The 24,361-nt window shown below is 45.9% G+C and overlaps 1 protein-coding gene across 1 annotated transcript in view; it reads right to left on the bottom strand.

Annotated features, from left to right (window-relative positions):
- The window catches only part of slc4a3 (solute carrier family 4 member 3), a 50,760-nt gene that overhangs the window by 5,779 nt on the left and 20,620 nt on the right, over nucleotides 1-24,361 (bottom strand). The window contains exons 6-19 of the mRNA XM_061227087.1: nucleotides 12,562-12,704; nucleotides 11,641-11,821; nucleotides 10,961-11,096; nucleotides 8,476-8,641; nucleotides 7,655-7,760; nucleotides 6,751-6,935; nucleotides 6,008-6,233; nucleotides 5,371-5,586; nucleotides 4,942-5,090; nucleotides 4,268-4,462; nucleotides 2,900-3,115; nucleotides 2,595-2,684; nucleotides 1,542-1,708; nucleotides 860-1,113 (exon numbers count right to left, since the gene is read on the bottom strand). Of these exons, the coding sequence (XP_061083071.1) occupies nucleotides 860-1,113; nucleotides 1,542-1,708; nucleotides 2,595-2,684; nucleotides 2,900-3,115; nucleotides 4,268-4,462; nucleotides 4,942-5,090; nucleotides 5,371-5,586; nucleotides 6,008-6,233; nucleotides 6,751-6,935; nucleotides 7,655-7,760; nucleotides 8,476-8,641; nucleotides 10,961-11,096; nucleotides 11,641-11,821; nucleotides 12,562-12,704 (2,430 nt within the window). The remainder of the gene's footprint in view (nucleotides 1-859; nucleotides 1,114-1,541; nucleotides 1,709-2,594; nucleotides 2,685-2,899; nucleotides 3,116-4,267; nucleotides 4,463-4,941; nucleotides 5,091-5,370; nucleotides 5,587-6,007; nucleotides 6,234-6,750; nucleotides 6,936-7,654; nucleotides 7,761-8,475; nucleotides 8,642-10,960; nucleotides 11,097-11,640; nucleotides 11,822-12,561; nucleotides 12,705-24,361) is intronic.

The raw sequence follows: 24,361 nt of genomic DNA, 5'->3' as shown, positions 1-24,361 counted from the left end.
AAACCGGAGTACCCGGAGGAAACCCACGCAGACACGGGGAGAACATGCAAACTCCGCACAGAGAGGCCCCGGCCAACGGGGATTCGAGCCCAGGACCTCCTTGCTGTGAGGCGGCAGTGCTACCCACTGCACCATCCATGCCGCCTCACTCCTCATCAGTAACACTCAAATGGATGTGGAAGGTTCCTCATGTAGGAAGATCCCGAACAGAGCTAAGAGAGAAGCCATCTTACCCATGAACAGAGCTACGAGAAAAGCCATCTTACCCACAAACAGAGCTACAAGACAAGCCATCTTACCCACGAAGAGAGCAACAAGACAAGCCATCTTACCAACGAACAGTACTATGAGAAAGGCCATCTTACCCATGACCAGAGCTACAAGCCAAGCCATCTTACCCATGAACAGAACTATGAGAAAAGTCATCTTACTCACGAACAGAGCTACAAGAGAAGCCATCCTACCCACAAACAGAGCTACAAGACAAGCCATATTACCCACGAACAGAGCATTAAGGGAAGCCATCTTACTCACGAATAGAACTACGAGAGAAACCATCTAACCCACGAACCGCAACGAGAAAAGCCATCATACCCACTAACAGAACTACGATCAAAAACCATCTTAACCAAAAACAGAGCATCGAGAGAAGCCATCTTACTGACGAACAGAACTATGAGAAAAGCCATTTTACTCATGAACAGAACTACGAGAAAAACCATCTTACCCATGAACATAGCATCGAGAGAAGCCATATTTCCCACAAACACTGCTACGAGAGAAGCCATATTTCCCACAAACACTGCTACGAGAGAAGCCATCATACCCAAGAACAGAACTATGAGAGAAGCCATCTTACCCACGAGCAGGGCAACCAGCATGCCGGTGACCCTCTGCTCCTTGACCTCCTGGATCATGGGCTTCTCCCCGGGGGCGGTGGCCTTGCTCATGACGGTGAGAGCGTTGACATGGGTGACGGAGCGTACGGTGGCTGCGGTGAGCCAGGGCAGGCCAAAGAGCGGGCACAGCGCCCCCAGAAACACGATGAGGAGCAGGTCCAGGTGGAACCCCGAGCCTTTAACGAGTCGCCGCTCTCTCTTACACACGATCAGCCTGCAGTATGACAGAGCGCCATCATCATCATCCTTATCATCATCATCATTATTATCTTACACACCATGGTGCACAAAGCGTGATACTTTTTAGACAAGGAAAGGGTTCAAAAGGCTCCTCTGTTCCTCCATAGAGGAACACTATTTAGTTCAAGGCTTCTTTATCCTCCAAAATGCTTTCATCTTTTCTCTCTGCATTTGCACTCTGCCCCTGTCAAATTTGTGCTCCTTTACCTGCATTATTATTCTAAAATGAGCACTCCTAAGAACATAAAAAAAATATTGAGGTGCATCACTGATTCTGTCCAAGTCTGTGTTTGCATGATCTGTACGGTGTCAGCATACATTCCCATAGTGACAAAATAAGAAGTAATAAATGGCTGTGTATGTTTTAAACCAGGCATGCAGTGCAGTGTCCCTAACTCTTACGAGGTGATCTGAGTCTCCATGAAGATGAGGATGAAGACCAGCAGAGCTGGGATTACAGAGGCGCCCATCATCCAGGCCGGGAATGGCTCCTTGTCTCCGAATGGGCTGATGAACCACCCGCGCTTGTCCGGAGATGTGACGGAGAAACCAGATGGCACGTTCAGCTTCTGCAATCCCCAACCAAAGAACAAAACAAAACACGTGATTCAAGCCCCAATATTAACACATTAGCACAGTCCATCTAAGGATAAACGTAGCTAAACACGTTACTGAATATGCTGTGTGTTTTTCTTAAATTGTCTGTTCTCCAGTTGTCTGGTCAGAGCTGTGCAGGACAGCAGTATGTTTGCCTTTATGTAGGTATCAGGGATAGAGCAGTGTGTTTACCTTTGTATAGGTATCAGGGATGGAGCAGTGTGTTTAGCTTTGTGTACGTATCAGGGATGGAGCAGTGTGTTTACCTATGTGTAGGTATCAGGGATGGTGCAGTGTATTTACCTTTGTATAGGTATCAGGGATGGAGCAGTGTGTTTAGCTTTGTGTACGTATCAGGGATGGAGCAGTGTGTTTAGCTTTGTGTACGTATCAGGGATAGAGCAGTGTGTTTACCTTTGTATAGGTATCAGGGATGGAGCAGTGTGTTTAGCTTTGTGTACGTATCAGGGATGGAGCAGTGTGTTTAGCTTTGTGTACGTATCAGGGATGGAGCAGTGTGTTTAGCTTTGTGTACGTATCAGGGATGGAGCAGTGTGTTTACCTATGTGTAGGTATCAGGGATGGTGCAGTGTATTTACCTTTGTATAGGTATCAGGGATGGAGCAGTGTGTTTAGCTTTGTGTACGTATCAGGGATGGAGCAGTGTGTTTAGCTTTGTGTACGTATCAGGGATAGAGCAGTGTGTTTACCTTTGTATAGGTATCAGGGATGGAGCAGTGTGTTTAGCTTTGTGTACGTATCAGGGATGGAGCAGTGTGTTTAGCTTTGTGTACGTATCAGGGATGGAGCAGTGTGTTTACCTATGTGTAGGTATCAGGGATGGAGCAGTGTATTTACCTTTGTATACGTATTAGGGATGTAGTAATCCACAATCACGGACAACAGGATGGAAATGGGAATCCCAAAATCTCCTATGACTCTTCTGGCCTGGAACAGAGGGATGGAGACCCTGAAGACTTTCAGTCACAGAGCCACAGAGATGCTGACACATACACACACATATACTATATACACACACTCTCCGTCACACACACACACACACACACACATACTACATACACACACTCTCTGTCACACACACACACACACACACACACACTACACACACACACACTCTCTGTCACACACATACACAGCAGTACCTTTCCCCCCAGGAAGCGGCTGTTTCTGAACTTCCGGAGGAAGTAAGCCACAAAGAAGGTCCCGAGCATGAGCACGAGGGACAGCAGGGCGGTGTTGGGCTGGTTCAGCACGGGCGCGTTCAGCAGACCCATCTCCTGGGACAGGTTTACGAAGCCCACAGCATTCTGGGAGCTGGGCGGGGGGTAGCTTTTCAGCAGGGGGTGTTCACTGAACACCTGGGGAGAATGTGTCATACCTTTAACAACCTGACCTCACCACATACAGGATACTTGGATGAACCAGATTCACATGTCTACACGTGGACACGCATGCACATAAACACTGTGGTACCAGGAAGGGCTCACAGGTATGGTTGCAGCTGTGATTCATTGTAATCACTGTGGCTGCTGCCAATGACCTTGTTATTGGCTTAATAAAAGGCCTGGATGTCAGGCCTAAGGGAGAGATGTGTTGGGCTAAGTTGGAAGGGCTGGTGGTTTTGTGGTTGCCTTCTAGTTTTCATTTTTGGATGTTGACTCTCCCTTGTCCAGAGAAGTACTTTTTGAGAAGAATTTATTATATTTTCTACTTATATTTCTTTAATAAACAGCATTAAAACAACAATTCCTTCTGTTTGTCTGTTCACTACATTATCAGTGGCCACCCCTAGCCCTGCATCACAACTCATACACATACACATGCAATGATGTACTCTATATACACACAGAGTTAGATGTACACCAAGGGGCGACTTTGACAAACGTTAATCATTGCAAGATTGAGTAATGTAAGAATGACGTTATCCGTGTGCTGAAACAACTATAGCTAATATGCTTTGGTACTATCTAGGTAGTTTAGCCAACTAGTAAGCTTGCTAGCTTGGTAATGTTCGTGATCTAGACTAGCTAGCGAGCTAACAAGGTAAATGTGTTATGGTTCTGTGAAGCTAGCTAGGTAACAAACTAGCTCACTTCTCCAACTAGCAAAATGACATTAATAAGAGATATAGCATGAACTTAATTACTATATCAATACAATACTTCCAACAATTGTCAAAGTTCCTGCTTTGGTGGGTGAAGTGATTAGCTGAAACACTACGTGAAGTTACTTGCAAAGCAAACGGTCAATCTGGTAGGGAGACACTTGGGCCTATGCATCAATTTACACACAAGCATGTACACACAAACACACACAGACACACACACACACACACATACAGGCATATACACAGAGATATGGACTAAATCATTCACAAATAACCAAACTGTGATTAATAAAACAGTGATTGGCATGTTAACAATGAATCTACACTTATATCACCATTGCTAATAAATGCTGAATTAATGTATATTGATCACTGTCTGTGCATAGAGGTGTGGGCCCTTCACCTTGATCAGCTTGGAGAAGGTCTCATAGATGAAGATGAGGGAGATAAGGAAGGCAAAGATCTCTTGGGTGAAGGGCGAGATGTAGCGCACTAAGAAGCTCCCCTCGGCTGCCACAATCACCAGGACGATGAAGAAGAGCCAGAACCCAATCCACACCCTGCCCGTCAGGTAATCAAACCCCTGGGTCTGGCAGAACTGGATAAGAGGGTATGGGAGGAGAGAGAGAGAGAGAGAGAGCGAGAGAGAGATGAGCCTGTGGTCAGAGCAAGGTCACCTCAACCTTTCAACCTCACCACAATCCATGAGGTGTGCACTGGGTTTTGCAGTCAGGGAAGTTGTGCAGAGTGCAAATGAGATGCACAAAATAAAATTACACACAGTTGCAGATCCCTAGACTTACTTTACATATGGCTAATGCGAAGAGCAGTTTGTCAGAGGATATAAAAGACAGAGAGGTGGGAAGGGGCAGAGAAGTGAAATATAGCAGGGGGGTCACATCAGCATTTCTCTCTCATCTGAGTCATCAAGGAGGAGAGTGGGTTGTGTGGTGTTGGCACGGTGATAGTTAATGTTCGGCATTAATGAATGCTGGAGGAACGTGCAGGAGGTAGAAATGATGTAGGTTGTGAACGGAGGGTGACAGGGTGGGTAGAATTGGGGGCGACGCAGGGTACCTTATAGAAGGCCTCCTCGAAGATCAGCAGGGGTCCAGAGAAACCGATAATGAGCAGCGGCTGCCCGGCGAGGAGGGAGAACAGCACCCCCAGTGTGGCGGTGGAGATAATGAGCTCAGAAACTCCCATCATGCCGTGCGTCTTCTCCCCTGGACAGAGAGGGAAGAACACAGAGCGGAGAGCTGACAGACTGCTCTGTGTGACTTCATTATGAGCTGATAATGAATTAACTTTTTATAAGTTCATTCACAAGGAGCATAAGGAACATTCTAATGAAGGGGGTATGGGGGAGGCTTGCCTTTAAAATCTACCACTCACATGCACGCACACATACACACACATACACACACACTCTACACTTACACACACACACTCTAAACCCACACACACACATAATGTTCACCTACACACAAACACACACACACTCACCCAACAGTCCCCCGAAGGTGATGGTGGGCGATAGAGCTGCAAAGTAGATGAAGATGACCGCGGCGAGGCACTGCGTGTCCATGGCGTCCTTGATGTCGCTCAGGTAGTGGGGGTAACGACGGCGGATGTCGTGGATGAGACCCCCAAAGGGGATCCCTGACCGCTTCAGAGGGTCCACCTCCTGCTCCTCCTCCTCCTGCTCGTCCAAGCTCACCTCTGAGTCACCACAATGAGAGTGTTTTAAACCAGCCATATACACCCACAAGAAGCAGCTTGTCTTAGCTTGTCTTAAGCTTCCACATCTGATTTGGCCACTTTCAGTAACATTCCAGTGTGGGCACTTGTCTCAGATTTGATTTGAACTATCAAGCCTGTAGTCTAGATAAAGTCATACTCTTCTTCCAAGGTACTGCCACAATCTGTACCTAATGCTAACTTCCAACGTCTCCACTATGCACGCCTGGCCCAGTTCTAGCAGAGGTTCGGTTCTGGCAGAGGCCCTGTTCTATCACAGGCTGGTTCTGGCAGAGGCCCTGTTCTATCACAGGCTGGTTCTGGCAGAGGCCCGGTTCTATCACAGGCTGGTTCTGGCAGAGGCCCGGTTCTAGCAGAGGCCCGGGTCAGACAGGACGCTCACCCTTTGACTCATTGTCGGCCCCCGTTGTGGAGCTCATCATGCACTTCTTGTTCTCCCTCTCCTTCCTCTTCCGTAGCATCTGCTTCTGGAAGGAGGCCACAGTCTTCAGCAGGTCCTTTCCCTCCACGTCCGAGGGCGGGATCACAATGCTGCAGTCCAAGAACTCGTTGATGCCATTGAGGAGGTCCTGGCGGTCGTCAGCGAAGTAGGCCACCTCGTGGAAGTTCTAATGTCAGGGAGCGAGAAAAACAAATGGCGTGGCAGGATCGGACTTGGTCTTCATTTGTGATGTTTTACTTTACTTTAAGCTGGGGATAATCAAATCATGGCTGAGAACCCTACCTTTTCCGCCCTCCCTTTACAACAATTGCCAATGCTGTATATATATATATATATATATATATATATATATACAGTGGTGTGAAAAAGTGTTTGCCCCCTTCCTGATTTCTTATTTTTTTGCATGTTTGTCACACTTAAATGTTTCAGATCATCAAACAAATTTAAATATTAGTCAAAGACATATATATATATACAGCATTGGCAATTGTTCATACATTCTGTGTACTCTGTTGCAGATGCAATAATCAAATAAATAGCCCTGAGGTGAAGTGACATTTAAAGAAGCAAGAAACAAGATGACAATAAAAAGTACAGGCCCTATAAAATACATAGATCATTTGTTGTCTTTGGAGAATGTATCTATATCGCCCCACTGTGAATAGTGATAAAGAGAGCCATACCTTGTCAGACATTAGCGTAGAGATGGAGCGGCCGATTTCATGGTAGTCCATGTTGGACTGGCTCGGTCCCAGAAGCACAAACAGGAACCGGACCGGTACCGGCACCTCCAGGACTGACTCCAGAAGAACCGCTTCATTCAGCCTGACGAAGGCCATGGCGGGCTGCTCCAGGAACTCCACACACCCTGCCAACCAACCCCAGACCAGCCTTACTATCGGCAGGAAGGATCTCTGACTGGCACTGCTCTTATACACTCAGCGAGCACTTTATTTTACTTTATTTATTTTTTTACTTCTACAGCTGTAGCCTATCTACTTAGAGTTATGATGTGATGTGATAGAGATTACCATTGTTGTAACGTGTGGTTATTTGCATTACTGTCATGTTTGTCTCAGCTTTGACGAGTCTGGCTATTCTGCCATTAACAAGGCATTTCTGTCTGTAGAACTGCTGCTCATTGGATTTTTTTGTTTGTTTTTTGCACCATTCTTTGCAAACTCTAGAGACTAGTGTGCGTGAAAATCCCAGAAAATCTGCAGTTTCTGAGATATTCAAATGCCACCAACAATCTGCCACCAACAATCATTCCATGGTCAAAGTCACTTCGATCACATTTTTCCCCATTCTGATGGTTGATGTGAACATTATCTGAAGCTCCTGCATGCTTGTATGCATTGCACTGTATATATTGCATATATGTATATATGCAGCTTTGTAAAACTTCACTTGTAGTATACGCCACACAGTTGACATAACGCAAGCAAAATTATTCTCTCACACGAGCAGCCATCTTCAGTAAATCCATAATCAGTAACATGCATTATATTGAAATATTCCACATGGGTAAATGGCCAATCAGTGTAGGATTAGTGTATTACCCATAGTGCATTCTGGGTGGCTTACCCACTAAGACCACGGTGGCCTCAGCATCCTTGGGGATCTTCGCCAGGAGTTTCATGGACCTGACAGCAGCCGGATGCACTTCAGCAGGAAGGGGGTGAAGTGCTTTCTTTCGTTAACAGAAAAACATAAACGGCAGTAAAATATTAGCTTAAACGTGCAGTCTTGTGTGACTAATGCAGAGTAACTTTAGCATAACAATGACAAGTTTTGAAATCCATTTAAATTTACGCAGGGGAAAAAATATTTATTTCCGTACATGTGTGAGATATATAAATCATCTAAAATCACAGTGACTTTCTACTATCACAAAAACAAAAACGTACCGGACCACGTGAGCAAGTTCGCTACCAAATGGTAAATCACTTTAAATCAATTTAATATGACTGCGTTTCGTGCTTTTATGAGCCGGTCTAAATTTGCCAAAATGTTTCAGTCACGGGGAGTATTAAAAGTTTCACAGTTAATGCATCAAGAAGCTTTAACGAGAAGCACCTGTACACGTTCTGAAATGGCTAATTCAGTACATGTGGTGGTGAAGATTCCACAAGCTCGCCAGAATTCTGCTGGAGCACTAGGCACAATAAGCACAGTCCAGCAAACGGCACGCATTTGCCATGGATCAGTGTATGTATGTCACCAGAGTCACAGCAGATCCAGGTGCCAACCAGGTTTCTGATTCTGGTTCTGGTTCTGTTCTCTTCACTTGCCATTCAATGGTCCTTGATGTTAAGTATCAATTATTCACCGGGGTGAAGGGGGATTGGGTGGAGCACATATACCAGCACAACTGGCAGCCAACTCACAAACAAGCTTACAAACACCTCTTTGTCCTGGTCCTGAGGTTTGGTTTCGCGTGGTTCGCCATGGTCCTCGGACACCAGCGGCAGGGCCGTCGTGGGCATGTGGTTGTGGTTGCGGTGGAAGCTGCCCAGGCTGCTGACGGAGTGGTTTCGAGGGAAAAAGCCTTCCTTCTCATCGTTGGGGTGACTGCAGACCAGAGACAGGGCTGCTCACCAGCCACTGAACACTGTGTTGAACATGGTTCAACACACAACTCCCAAGTGGTAATGACAATACCACTGTGTTAAACAACCAATTAATCCTTGTGTAGTCTTAACATTCTGTATACTCCCCTTGTCCTATGGGTCAAAAATGACCCGCCTTCTCTAAACCCCTAAAATAAAGCAGCTTCATTGAATTTTAAACCCCAAATCTATTTTGCAAGAAGAAACAACCTGTCACTCATCACAAATTTTAAAAAAGATCATTTAGGGGGTTTTCTCTGCTGTTAAACATAGTGGTGGGTCATTTTTACCCTTAAGACAACACAAGGGTTAACCATGAAGCCAATCAAATTGTAGTGTGAAACTTGAAAAGCACACCTTTCAGACAAAGGATGAATCATAGCACAAATACACACAGTAGGCCTATATCCTTGTTATGAAGGAAAGTCACAGTTATAAAAGATAATATCATAATTGCATGCCAACAAATAGTGCATAGTAGCAATATACAAACCACTTTAACTGGCTAAAAGTTTGTCTCAGTATACTGTAAAGTTAAGAAGCAAAAACAAATAATATAAAACATATAATTTAATTGATGTAAAATTTGCAGTTTTAAAACATATCTGCTGTAATAGGAAAGTGACACTCCCTGCTGTAAAATCCAGCTTGAATGTTGAGCTTCTCAAGCTGGTCATGAAGCTGGTCTAGCTGGGTATGAGCTGGTCAACCAGCTAGTGCTAGTAGCTTGTCTAAGCTGGTCACCCCGCTGTTTCAAAACATAGTTTGAGCTGATCGACCCAGTAAATCTGGAAGCTGGTCTGAACTGGTCAAGCAGCTATTTCAAAACCTAGCTTAAGGTGTTTTTTCAGCAGGTCAATCATCATTTGCCGATTTCTATCCAGTGAATATGCCTATATAATAAACAAAACATTTTTGAATATATTCTGAAAATGTTCATTTTCCTTATGAGCTATCTGTGTGTGTGCCTGATGCTCAGCATATGTGTGTGCATGTATGTGTGTGAGAGAAAGAGAGGGACTGAGCCAATTGCTTTATAGTTGTCACTGCTTTGCAGCAAGCACAGTCAGAAAACATACGTCAAAGTGAGGACCCCACACAGCAGGTTTTAGTATCAAAGTGAGGTCCCCACACAGCAGGTTTTTGTATCAAAGTGAGGTCCCCACACAGCAGGTTTTAGTATCAAAGTGAGGTCTCCACACAGCAGGTTTTAGTATCAAAGTGAGGTCCCACACACCAGGTTTGAGTATGAAAGTGAGGTCCCACACAGCAGGTTTATGTATCAAAGTGAGGTACACCACACAGCAGATTTTTGTATCAAAGTGAGGTCCTCACACTGCATGCTTTTGTATCAGGGTAAGGTCTCCACACAGCAGATTTTTGTATCAAAATGAGGTCCTCATACTGCAGGGTTATACAACTACTGCTTCCAGGCGGCCCATAGTATTTTTCTGCACCTCCATTTTACACATTTTCTTTCTCATGATAAAAGTCCAAAGGTTAGCGTAAGTCAGGCTATATCCAGCCCCCTGCCCAGCAGTTGAACAACCACAATGTACAGTTGAGTCATTTCAGTGCAGAGAAGGTCAGACTTGCTAGCTGGTGCAATCAGATCCCTGATGCAGTCTGTAACAGCTACTCCATAAAACACACAATGTGAAGAGTGAAGGAAGAACACCCCACACCAAGCATCAGGATCAAGTGCACATTAGTGTATGACAGCCCAAGATGCACCCTGACTGTATTTAATTCATGTAATTGTTAAAGTCCTGGGACACCTAATTTTAAGTCTATACGCACTAATTGTTGGGTACAGTAGTATTGCATATACAGGTCATTTATTCTTCCAAAGTGCCAATTCTAGATTTCATTTCAACAGTGTTAATACATCTCCACAGCTTGGAAGGAGTGGACAGGCAAGAGTAAGTGTGAGTTAGTGTTAAGGTAGGATACCATTCTTACAGTACAGAGGACTCCTGGGGGTCCAATTGGACCAGTGCCTGCCGAGAACTGGGTTTGAAATGAAGAAAAGGTTTGCTTTTCAATGGACAAAATAGAATTAACTTCAGCACTGACTCACCGGCATGCTATTTTCTACTCCTGTGAGTTCAATGGGTGTGAATGGACATCACGTGATTGTGTTACAGTATAAATATGTATTCACAACACATGTGCAAGAAATACAGCAGATCCACAGTCCCAAAAGGCTTACAGAAAGAGAATGTGTGTGTGAGGATGTGTGTGTGTGTGTGTGAGTGAGTGTGTGTGAGTACACACTGACCTGTGTTTGAGTAGCAGGGCCCTGAGCACATTGGCACGGTCCTCTGCTTTAATCTGGTCAGAGATGATCATGGTCTCCACCACCAGGTGGGCAATGCCAGGCAGTGTGGTCTGGTCCAGGTCCAGCAGTACTGCACCTGGGGGGGGAGGGGGCGTTCTGTTCAGTCACATTGTGAAGCCTGTTGACTCCAGACAATCATGGGCTATATTATGCACTGTCATCATACCCTTCAGCAGTGAATGCTTCAGTAAATATTAAGCTGTATCAATGGATTGCATGTTGCAGGGGTACACAACAAGGGCCGATCTGTTTCAGGATTTTGTGCCAACTTCTGGTCTTAATTATTTAATTGACTCAATCATATCTTATCTGACATGTGTATAAGTACCTGCTACAGCAGCAGACTGCATGTGTATCCTAATGATTTTACTGTGCTGACGTACATGCTTGCACAAGGGTAATTTATAGAGCTGTCAGCAAATTAAAAACACGGAAATTGGTTGGCACAAAAGGGAATACGCAGACTGTCCCTCGAGGACTGGAGTTGTGCACCCCTGATGTAAAGAATATGAACTGTGTCCTATCCCCATGGATAAGGGTGTCCACTAAATGCCTAAAATGAAAAATGTAACAGTGAGGTTTATTGAGTTTGGGAACGTGAGGGCAGATTTAGGCCTCACCATGCGTGATGGTCCTGCGGAGCTCCAGTAGGCTTCGGAAGGACAGCGAGGCCACATGAGGCTTCCCCCAGCGATCCGTCTCCTCCTCCACGTCCTCCTCAAACTTGATCCAGCGAGCTGTCTCCTTCCAGCGCATGTCCTGGTTCTTATCCACGATCAGCTCATTCAGCTCCACGAAGATCTGGCGCGGTCGGCCACACAGGGTGGGGAGAACGGCACGACGGTTTAGAGGGGATCAGCAGGAGGACACGTGCAAACATGGCGTAAACGTTGAGGTTCTCCTGCACAAACCAGAAGACCTGGCTGCTCGTAGCAGGTGAAAATGTTTCAGTGCAGCACTTAAATTAAGCCAGGAGAGGGCAGAGAACCTCAACTTTACTGCAGAAATCATTCACATTAAACGTGAATGTGAAAAATTGCATTCCCTTTAATTCATAGTGTGCATTATAAATAACCTCAGATCCCTCACACAGAGAAAAAGCTCCTTTAGTTTAGTGGAAACAGAACAACAAAGCAAACTTGTGAGGTAGAGAAGCAGGTCGTCTGGTCAAGAACTAAAGGTTTATGCAATTCATCAAGGAACCTTCTGGCCTGGGAGGGATCAGTGAACAGAATCAGCTTGTATTGTTTAGCCCTGGCTGTGTTTTATCAGCAGATGTGGCGTTAATATTGAGACTGGCCTTGGTGCGAAGCAAACCGGAGAGCCAGGTCTCAGGTTTCCACTGTAGGCAGACTGCCTTCTCCCTGTGCTCAAGAGTTCAGCGCTGACGGAGGCTATGCGTGCTAGCCAGGCGGCAAAGGGCTCGGGTTTCCGTGAAAGGTGTGATTCCAGGTGTGTGCCTGGGGTTTGAAAGGTGGAGTAGGGTCGCTAAGTGGACTGCTCAGAATGAGGTGTGCTGGTACGGAGGGTCCTTGTCTCACCTCGTGGACTTTCTTGTCTGATTTGGTCCTCTTCTTTATGCTAGAGGTAGGGGGTGAGCTGTTGCTAGTCCGGGTTACCTGGTTACGGGAAGACTTCTTCACCAAGTGACGTCTCACCCCAGGGTTGTCCTCAAACCGGTGACCTGTCCCCCAAGAAAAATCATGAATCAAATAAAATACACAGGCTTTCACTGAACAGATCACGGGTGAAGGTGACATGCTGTCCATCGCAATACCATGGTGGAATCATGTCAAAGTAAAAAAGGGTGCTATTGTATATCAAGCAGTAGTAAAACATGTTCTTAATGTATGCATGTGTTTAAGCTTCCATTTTAAAAACAAATATAAGAAGATCTGAGTTAAGGAGAAAGACTTGGGTTAGGCCTTAGAGCTTTAACAGTGTGCTTTCAGGCTGCAGACAGACAGGTGAGTGAGTTTAAGATAACTGAAGGGGTACACTGAGCTTCCTTCTCTGGTGCTGGGGGTCTGGGGTCCTTGGGGCCACCCAAACACCCAACTCCCAGCTGTTCCGCACTATCCCTGTGGCCACAGGGGGGATCCCGAAACATCTCTCCTCAGCCTCCTATTACTCTCGCCTTATTGTGTCTCACAGTAAATTTGCGCTGGGATTAGTCATTGTTCTTGTGAACAGGTCCGTGCTTAACGGGAGGGGGAGGGGGTGTCTTGGCGCAGCCCAAACATCGCTAAGCTCAAAAGAAAACCAAACCAGCTGGAGTTTAAGATCAGCGATCGATGGCAATCTGCATCAAGCAACTGAAAAGCCCTTTAGAAGCTGAGGATCTGTTGAACTGGTGAACTGACCGAGCATTAGAAATATGCATGAACATTAGGGCCTCTTCGCAGAAACGAGGAACCAGGAATGGCTGAAAGTTGATCTTTTATATAAAACACTCCATTAAGTGAAAATAAACTCCTATTTAATATGGGAGGAGAAGGAAAGTCAAACACCGGACACAGAGAGGAGAGCGGTCACATTGTCCCAGTCCAGGCTCCTGTAGGGAGCGAGGGGGAAGATCTGGAAGCCCAATCAGAGGAGCTTGGGCCTCTCGCCGAATTAGGAAAGGCACGGGGTCAGGACTCCTGGGAGATCCGCTGATTAGCGCCATCTAGACTAGGAAACACAAAACAGCTCAAGGGCCCAATTATCCTCTGAGGCCTATGAGTGTGAGAGGGCAGATGTTTCCACAAGACCCTGATCTGCAGAGAGACTGACCCCGTCCGTCTCTCAACCCTCAGCTAATTACAGACCGGCCAAAACAATGTCAGGCGGAAACGTCCGCTCTATCGATGGGATTCCTTCACGCTCGGACGAGCCTATGCCCATACCGCAAGCAGCTGGGAGATGGACAAGGGCTCTGACTCGTTAAGTGATGTGGAAGGAGAACGCCATTTCACCCAGGGCCCTGAAAACTGAAAACATCTTCGATTACCACGCGTCCGAGCCAGGAATAGGCCTGGCGTTAATTAGTTATCGCTAAATCGCCGTATGACCGATGGAGCCGACCGCTTGGAAGATGTCCCCGATCATTCAGCGGATCTATGCACAAAGCCAGGGCTTTATCCCACCCAGCATGAGGGTCATTTTCAGCCAAAATGAACAACATCCCTGCACTCTGTCTGAAGCCCCATCACTGCTCCATGATAGACTGTGATACGGAAGTAGGCCCATGTCATGGAAACAGGCTGGCATATGTAAGCATGTCACACTGCTGACAGATTGCAGAGTTAAGCTGAAAGCTGGCTGAGTGATTGATTACCAGTGTCCATGGAAACCATGCATGCAATGTACAGCAAAAAGGGAACAGCATTCTTTACATGACGCACACTGAATCTGGCTGGGTGCAGGTGCATTATGGGAAAACATACATGACTTTGGCTTTGACCCACAAATGCACATACAAACACACAGATACATACATACAAACACCAAACACACACCACACTCAAACACACGCACACCACACACACACCAATCTGTCTTGATGAGTCTGTCTCACATAAACTTACGGGAGTGTTCAGGACTGGACCCCAACTGAGAGTGGATAGATTCCAAAAGATCATAGTCTTCAAAATCCAGAACGAACTCGCCGAGCTCTTCGAACCCATCCACACTGAAGCACCCCAGTGGAGATGCCTCCTCTCTCTCCTGCTCCCTCCTGGGCCCCTCCACCCCGTCAGAGAGTGGCTCCTCTGTGTCCGGCTTCCCTGTCATCTCGTCTGCGGCTGCACCCCGCTCCGTCTGAGAGCCCGGATCACCCAGGATTCCGAACCGTCCGTCCCCTCCCGCGTCCTCGCTCCCCCTGCCTGTCAGCACCCACACGGCCCCGCTGCGTCCATACGGGATGCCCCCACTCAGCTGAGAGAACGGGCACACCGCTTCTGTCTCCCCAAAACTTAGCTCTCACAGCCCCAGGACACAGGAGAGAGAATCAGTCCCAGAGTGTGGCAGCGATGGGCCGAACCCACACAGCCCTCCCGTGTGCCCCCTCCCTACGTCCTGGGTTGTGAAATGAGCGTAAGTATATTTGGTGGAGAATGAAAATGGGTAGCTCCTAGTTGTTCTCTAAAGTCCCAAGTCAAAAAACGACAAAAACAAAAGTGGATGAAGGACCACTATTTTCCGGCTCAGGACGGGTGTGCGATGGCGGAGCGGCAGGTGGGAGCGGTAGCTTCCTGAGCAGATGAGCGGAGCTTGGAGTAGTGTGAGGACGACGCTCTGTAGCTCGCAGGTCACTGAGCTGAGCCCAGTGAGAAGAAGCATACACTGATACGCGGATCTATTTTCACTCAGCTGATCGACTGGCTTGCTGTTCAGTTCACAGCGACCAGTGATTATTAGCATCGATCCCGCGTGTGTTCACCAGGAGGGGTTTTCACACACTGCCCACTCATTTTCACACACTGCCCATCAGGGTGTCCTCACAGCCTCACACACACACACACACACACACACACTCATCACCAGCATGGTTTCCCACTGTGTTTGAAAATACCATTTCACTGCATTTGAGTGCTGGGCCGACTATAGATATGAGCATGCTGAGGGGCTAAATTGTGATACTATAATACACCTACTCAAATACACACACACACATGTACACACACACACATGGTAGCACTCACACGTGTACACACCAACACATATGCACACACACAAACATGCACGCACATATCATGTTTGTATTATCTGAATTACAATGAAAGCATATCCTTAGCTTACATGTAGATGTTTAAGCCACTGAGGGAAATGCACTGGAGCCTGTGTGGGATGTAGGTCTGTGAGCGTGTGTGTCTGTGTGTGTGTAGGCCTGTGTGTGTGTGGGTGTGTGTGTCTGTGTGTGCGTGTAGGTCAGTGTGTGTGTGTTTGGGGGGAGGGGGTCTGTGTGGAGCAAGAGATGGACCCCATTTGTGTTCTCAGCTTCCAGTCACATGGACTCATTTAAACCATAAACCCCAAAGTGCCTGTAATACCCAGCTTGTTCCTATGGGCATAACCCAGCTTTCACATGTCATCCAGCAAAACAGGGTTTGTTTATTTTTGCTTATTTGAATTACTGATAGCCTGAAGGGGGTGTATTTTAGAGAATGAATTCACCATTATTCTTAGCAGACATTCAAGCTGCCTCAAAGACCAGCCGAATAATGTTCAACCCCAAATTGTGAATGGCATAGTGATACAGAGAAGATAGAGGATGAAAAACTGGCATTTTACAGTTTGATTTGTGTACTTTAGTCTGTAGTTCAATGTTAATATCAGTAGGTGCCATTGTCAAAGTTAAGAGCAATACATTATAAATGCAAGGCTGCTATACAGCTGACTTGCCTGACAGCATTAATTCTCATAAAGGAACAAATGCAATTCCACCAAACACAAAACCTTCTTTATACTTTTTCTGAACACCTGGCTTTCTATCCTTTGTGATTCAAATCCTCATAGTTATGCAGTTTATGTGATAATGTGGTTGAATTATGCAAGTAGAATAGTTCTTGTAAGTGTCAAATATGTTCCATTGCTAATGCCAGTAAAATGCAGCTCTTCGCCAATAAACAAGCATCATATGATCTCTGTCAAGTGACACAGATTTCAGATAGATTGGCAGAATAATGGATGGTTTCTGGGGAAACTGTAGTCTAGGATCAGATCTAATGCTGATAAATTTTACAGTAGATGTAACTCTATGAATTGAATATTGCAGTGTATGTACAAAGGCAAAAGGCAGTAGGTGTTTGGTTCAGAGCAGACATGTTGCATGACAGGGCTTACTGTGGTTCATAATGCCCTGTCCTCTCTAGCTGTGAGTGTCCCATCACATAACCCCTGTCCCATTTCTCATGACCTCACCTGCCCTGTTAGTACGTCCCCCCCCGCTGACCTTTACACTTTCACATCTGAGGGGAGAGTGAGTGTGTGTGTGTTTGTGTCTGCATGGGTGTGTCTGTGTGTGTGGGTGGGTGTCTGTAAATGGAGCACATTTTCTGTTTATGTTTGGTTATACTGTCAGGAAAGTATTTTTTAAACTAAGTGTCACTTAAAACTGTACCACAGTCTGCTATATCAGTGCTTTCTTTCACTTTGATGTAAAAAACCCTCCTATGCTAACGGCAAAATAGAAGACGGGCAGGAGAGACCGTGAGGTAGAACATCGTCACAAAGAGCAAACGCAGGGCAAAATAAAACTCAGCATCGCTGGTGCCTAACAAAAATCCAATTTCTTGTTCCAGCACGAGGGCTGTTTCTAATCCATCCAGGCCAGCGGTCGATGAGGCCAGGCCCCAAACAGGAAGGGCCAGCGGCGGTGTCGCCCGTAATCAATCACAGCCTGTATGTTAATTACAGCTGGGGGCCTTCCCATTGAGCTCCACGGCTCTGCGCGAATGACGCTAACTCTCTCACCCCTGCCCCGTCCACAGGCCAAACACAAAGGGCTGCTCCAGCACTCAACACCTCAAGTCTCGGGCTTTCAACAGGGGCTCCTTCAGGGTACGGAAAGGGGTCCCTGGCCAGACATCAAATGCAATGACTATAAATAGCTTTGGGAAAATATTTCAAAAGGGTATTTATTTTATTTTATTTTTTTTTACTTATAATGGGGTCCCCTGGATGAGTTTTGACCGTGGGTGGGGGTCCCTGGAAAAAAACTGGTTCCCCCAAAAATGTTTCAAACCCCTGCATTACACAGGCAGTCGGACCCCTCGCCTTTCGCTGAAAGACCTCTGTGAGAGAAGAGACAGACCCTCCAGAGGCAGGGTTGTGCGAAAACACCAGTCTCCCATGCAGAAGCACACCCTTCTGGGATGAGCCCTCTCGAACTCTCAGCCAAGACTGCGGCCTTCAGGGCGGAACGCAGAAGGCCAGACTGCAGACAGCAGTGGAGCAGCAGGACGGGCTGATTTAGCCATACTCTGCGAGGTTCCTGCGCTTCGGGTACAGAGCGATCCCACAGAGAGTGGCCAAAGCATGGCAGTGGAGTTAAACACACGCAAGCTGTGTGTCAGCAGCAACTACGCTGACAAGCCTTTTTCTGACACCACAGCCTGAAAAGACCTCATGTTACAGACCTCAGAGCAACAATGATTTTCTTAGACATAACACTGTATTACAAACAGCACAGAATACAATATTTAAGCAATAACTTAAGAGTTGCAATACCCGTATCTGTGATGAAATTACAATTACACCACGTCCTGGAGGGAATTATTGCCTTTACAAAACAGTTACAACAATGTAATTACAGGGGAATTAAAGATAAGGCACTGTAGGGACTACAACTTCCACATTCTCACAGGAAAATTCTGCGACGTCCACCACGAATGACGTCTAACTTGGTTCAGCCAATCCCGTAATGGCGGGAGCAATAAACGGTCCCGTATAAGAGCAAGACACGTTCTTGGGATCTCTCTTCTGGCTCTTCTGCTTTTTCTGCCTCTTCTGCTTGTTCTCTTCGACGCACCCTTTTTGGCCAGTCGCTTCAGCTCATCTGCTCCGAGACTCGGACAGAGGCTGAATGCTGCACAGCGCACTACCAGGCCTACGGACACACCCAGTTACCTCGCGGTAACTTCGTGGCCTATAGCGAGTGGAAACTGGTGTACGCGGAACGCTACATCAGTTTACTCCTGCAAAGCTCACCATCGAACAACAGCAACGAACTTTTCCACCCGGAAAAAGGACAAGCGAACATCCTTCCAGCAACCGAGTGGACCAGACGACAGTGCGCGGCTAAGACGCCCCAGCCTGCGCATCTCTCCAGGACACGCATTCACAGCACCATCGCGGCTCCTATAAGGACAGCACGTCTTTTGGATCCAATGCGTATGGACTCAGTAAGAGAACAAACATTCAGGCATAGCCAGTGTTTAGTTTAGTCTTAACTGTTTTCGTGAATCTGTGTTTCTATATTTACCATCCTACTATTGAAATGTGTTTGGTTAGCTACATATATATGTACGTGAATTGATTCGCCGTCTTTTGCGCATATATAGAGTAAAACTATGCAAGTAGTCCCTTCTCACAGCTAACTCTAACTCATTACCACACCCAGAACTCTAGCGACACGCGCGCTTGCGCGCGCCACACACACGCACACACACATACCAAACTAAATTTCCTTACTAACTTCCCGTTAGTTTATCTGTTATGTGTTTGTATGTTTGTTTAATAAATATATTTTATTAAACCCTGGTGTCCGTTTTGGAATCGCATAGACATGAGAGCCGAGTTAAAGCAGTCTTTCGAAGAACTTCCAACCTTCAGGTTATCGGTATGTTCAATCATTAATATTGGTTATTTTAATTAATTGAAATACTATATTTGTGGTTGGATATTTCTGATAACAGTAATTTTATGAGACTGATTACTTTTCGCAGTTATACTGCAACACAACGTTTAACTGGCGCCCCGGTTTCGTAGAGAGTAAAATCCCTGCGTTATTTGGCGGCCCGTGTAAGGACCCTACATAATTTGGAGTCCCGTGCGAGGACCCCTACATATTTTGGCGCCCCGTGTGAGGAAGACTAGCTTTGGCTCAAATTTCATGTCTTGTGACTTCATAACGAATTCCCCTTCCTAATTTGGAGCTCTGCGTGAGAAAGACGAGCTTTGGCTCATGTCACGTGACTCCAGAACGAATTCTCGACATTCTTTCTCAGCTAAATTGCCACCAGTGCATTTTTTTGAAAATACCGCTAGATGTCACCCTTGTACCATTTTTGAAAGCCTGCATGAGCCGCTTTCTCAATATACTGCCCCCTCGTGTAACATTGTGGCATTACATTCGTAATCTTACACGGTAGTTTGTTGATTGGCATTTACCTTCCGGTATAATACGTATTATCAATAATAGTATTATTAGCCGCACTGTATTATTAATTATAATTACTTGGTCAAAGTAATTTTAATAATTAATTGAATTTTACATTTAAATCCAAATTTAATTGTAATTTCAACCAATCACATTCTGGTATTTAGGATTAATGTGATCAGCATCACAGTTCCTATTTTACGGTCTGAATATCCGCCATATGTTTGTTCATTTAGCTGTTGTTGCATTGCAGTACCGCTAGTGCAACTCGAGTCCCTGTGTGATGCTATAGCTACCTTGTACTATAGTTATAGAGAATATTCAAAGAGCGTTTTAAATTCTTTATCCTTCATCACAACTTGTATGTTGGATTGTGATATTGGGAAACAATTCATTGCCAACTGTTAGGAGCTCAAGGCCCTTGTCAAATTGTTAACTTCAAGAGTACCCTCTTAAGTTACTGATTTTAGCTTTTAGCTTTATTTGGCTTGAGATATGGAACCCATATCTATTGATGAGTACCTTTCCTTTTTAGCCCAAGGTTTAGCACCTGGCTACATAGCTTTCCTGAATCAGATGAACCTCACTGATTGTAGGAAAGAAATGTTCTCATTAATCAACGAGAAAGGTCACTCCCCCAACCATTCAAAAGACCCAATTCTAAGTTGTCTGGTCTTGAATTTTGCCAGACAGATTAGTCTTGCTCTTCAGAGCAACAAAAACTTAGACTCAGAGATGACATACCTCAGAGGACAACACACCAGTGTTTTACTTGAGCTTCAAACTGTTGGCAAGAAAGCAGTACAATACTTGCGTGATCTGCATTCAGCCGAATCAGATCTTTGTTCCTACAGAGAGGAATTATTTCAGTTGAAGAGTGGATGCCACAAGCTACCACATCCACTCTCTTCTGTAAGCCTGCTTTCTCAGGCTTGCCCAACTCCAGCTTCTCCTGCTTCCTCCTTACACCACAAGGCGGGGGAAGGGGGGTCACAAATTGATTCGGGTTTGTCAGATCCCGGTTCCACAGCTTGCTCTGATGGAGACTCGTCAGTCTCCTCAGATTGCAGTGCTGTTGACCACCCATGCAATGGTTTGCCCACCTCTTCCCTGGAGAGGGAAAGGGGGGACTCCATCCCAACGGTGGTCCATCTCCGCAAGGGAGAAACAGTCAGGCAAGTACAGGACTCCACCTTCCATGCCCACCCCTCTCGTGAGGAGGTCAGGGAACCCTCCCGTGGACACGGTAGAGGAGATCTAACGTTATTAATTGGGCACACAAAAAGCAACGCTAATCCCGCTAGCTTTCCCTTTATAACTGAGAGGATAGGTGACAGCTCTGTACAGTACACTGACAGTGACAATTCATCTTCTGCCAACCATTGTGAGAATGACTGTTTTGTAGCTCCGCCCCCTAAACCAAACCGAGGACGTCGAGCTCCGCATGAAACGCATTCACATTCAAATGTGATTTCAGGCTCTCCTTCTCCAAACAGGCAGACTAGTGCAACTTCACATGGTCTTCGCTTTGAGGAGCTAGAGGCCATGGCGAAGTATGTCCACACATTTGACCCCAAGGACTCTGAATTTAACATTCAGAGTTACTTGAGAGAAGTTGACTACTGTCTCTCGGATCTGCCCAGGGCAACCGATCGAGAAAAGGTACGACTTGTATGGAAAACCTCTACCAGAGAGATCCATACATTTATGGAACAACTTCCACCACAGGTTCGTTCCAGCTATCCCAAGGTTTGTGAAGCGTTGGTAGCTGAGTACCTGCCACGGTTTGATCAGGCCACAGCCATGATCAAATCTGTGGAGGTTAAACATAGCCGTACAGAACGACCAAAAGACTTTTACCAACGACTTAAACATGCATTTTTCCAGGGCAGAAACGGACCAGGCTTAGATGAAGATCAAGCCTTCAAATCCCTTTTTGTGCACAACCTGCACCCCTGCGTCCGAACTCATGTTTCACTGTTTTCAAGGGGCCAACACTCAGCCCTTGAATTAAGAAATGAAGCCCAAATGGTCTGGGACACTTTCAGGATTGTGCCCAGGAACGAGGTATTGGAAACAGCTAAGCACGTTGTTCCAACCAAGCCCGCCGGCACTTCCCAAGTTGCCCCATTAAAATCTAATGGCTCAAAACAACGGCATGTGAGTAAGTTCCCGGTTAAGAGCCACCGTGGTCGCTTCTCACACTCTGATTCCAGCCGGAATTGGAGAGAAGACCGACCCGGTAGGCCCAAGCCTCAGAGTCACCAGCATGACTCTGATAGGGAAGATACCTTGTCTGAAGAGAGCTTCTTCAGTTCCTCTGAGGACAACTAAAGCCTCTAACCTTTGTTCAGTAGTGTGTATGCCTTGAGTAACCACTCCAAAGAGCTATCTGGTCTTGTTCAACCTCCATCAAAAGACGTTGAATAAGACTGATCTATAGCCGTGGTCTCCTCACAGGCAGACTCCCAGCTGAAGCTTTGACCACTTTCTTTTGCACACCTTTCCTACCAAAGGGGGGTGGCAAAATAAACTGGTAGTTTATAGCAGCCACTTAGATTTGCATGTAGCAGCAGCAAACGCAGATCGTAAGTAGGTACTGTAGAGTTAAATCCGACACCTGTTATAACTCGTAAACGTTCATTGCTTCTTTCTACACCTACTGAACCATCGTAAAGTATTGCATGTAGAAACTACAGGGTAATCTTTACAAGTATATTGCCACACCCCAGTGTGCCTTACTCCACCTCTTCCCCAAGCAAGACAAGACCACTTGTGAGCTTACCACATCATTTAGAAATGAGACCACCTCTCCATTTCCTTCCTGATGACACAGCCATAAGGTTAAGCTTGGATACAGAAAGCTGCCCTAATTTGAAAATGCCCCCACATATTTCAGATGACAACCCTCGTCAGCAACCTGACTGTAGGGACTAGAACAATTGGTCAGTCTGAACAAGACTTCCAAAAAGGCTACAGCCTCTCCATCCTAGACCCCTACATCATCTGAACATTTTCATGGCTGGGTCATTCCTGTTGGTGCTCCACCTTCTGGACACCATCCAATAACTAACAAAACACCTGAACTAACAAAACGACTAACCCTTTCACCAAGGTTTTTCATGTTTTGTGACAATGTATTCACTGTTCGACCTTAGTGTTTCACATTGTTTGTATCATGTGTTTTAGACCAGTTTAGTTAATTGTTGATAAATGCCTGGATGTTTGTCAGTCAATTGTGAACTGTGTTACCGACCCAATGTACTTGACCTGTGGACTGTGAACTGACTTTTGTGCTCTCGAGGAACACTGGCTTCAGCCGCATCCTGAGACCACAGGGGGGATGTAGGGACTACAACTTCCACATTCCCACAGGAAAATTCTGCGACGTCCACCACGAATGACGTCTAACTTGGTTCAGCCAATCCCGTAATGGCGGGAGCAATAAACGGTCCCGTATAAGAGCAAGACACGTTCTTGGGATCTCTCTTCTGGCTCTTCTGCTTTTTCTGCCTCTTCTGCTTGTTCTCTTCGACGCACCCTTTTTGGCCAGTCGCTTCAGCTCATCTGCTCCGAGACTCGGACAGAGGCTGAATGCTGCACAGCGCACTACCAGGCCTACGGACACACCCAGTTACCTCGCGGTAACTTCGTGGCCTATAGCGAGTGGAAACTGGTGTACGCGGAACGCTACATCAGTTTACTCCTGCAAAGCTCACCATCGAACAACAGCAACGAACTTTTCCACCCGGAAAAAGGACAAGCGAACATCCTTCCAGCAACCGAGTGGACCAGACGACAGTGCGCGGCTAAGACGCCCCAGCCTGCGCATCTCTCCAGGACACGCATTCACAGCACCATCGCGGCTCCTATAAGGACAGCACGTCTTTTGGATCCAATGCGTATGGACTCAGTAAGAGAACAAACATTCAGGCATAGCCAGTGTTTAGTTTAGTCTTAACTGTTTTCGTGAATCTGTGTTTCTATATTTACCATCCTACTATTGAAATGTGTTTGGTTAGCTACATATATATGTACGTGAATTGATTCGCCGTCTTTTGCGCATATATAGAGTAAAACTATGCAAGTAGTCCCTTCTCACAGCTAACTCTAACTCATTACCACACCCAGAACTCTAGCGACACGCGCGCTTGCGCGCGCCACACACACGCACACACACATACCAAACTAAATTTCCTTACTAACTTCCCGTTAGTTTATCTGTTATGTGTTTGTATGTTTGTTTAATAAATATATTTTATTAAACCCCGGTGTCCGTTTTGGAATCGCATAGACATGAGAGCCGAGTTAAAGCAGTCTTTCGAAGAACTTCCAACCTTCAGGTTATCGGTATGTTCAATCATTAATATTGGTTATTTTAATTAATTGAAATACTATATTTGTGGTTGGATATTTCTGATAACAGTAATTTTATGAGACTGATTACTTTTCGCAGTTATACTGCAACACAACGTTTA

The sequence above is a fragment of the Conger conger genome, chromosome 17, assembly GCF_963514075.1.
Source record: "Conger conger chromosome 17, fConCon1.1, whole genome shotgun sequence".
Lineage (NCBI taxonomy): Eukaryota > Metazoa > Chordata > Actinopteri > Anguilliformes > Congridae > Conger > Conger conger.
The sequence above is the reverse complement of the archived record's forward strand: the minus strand, read 5'-3'. Positions and strand labels throughout refer to the sequence as shown.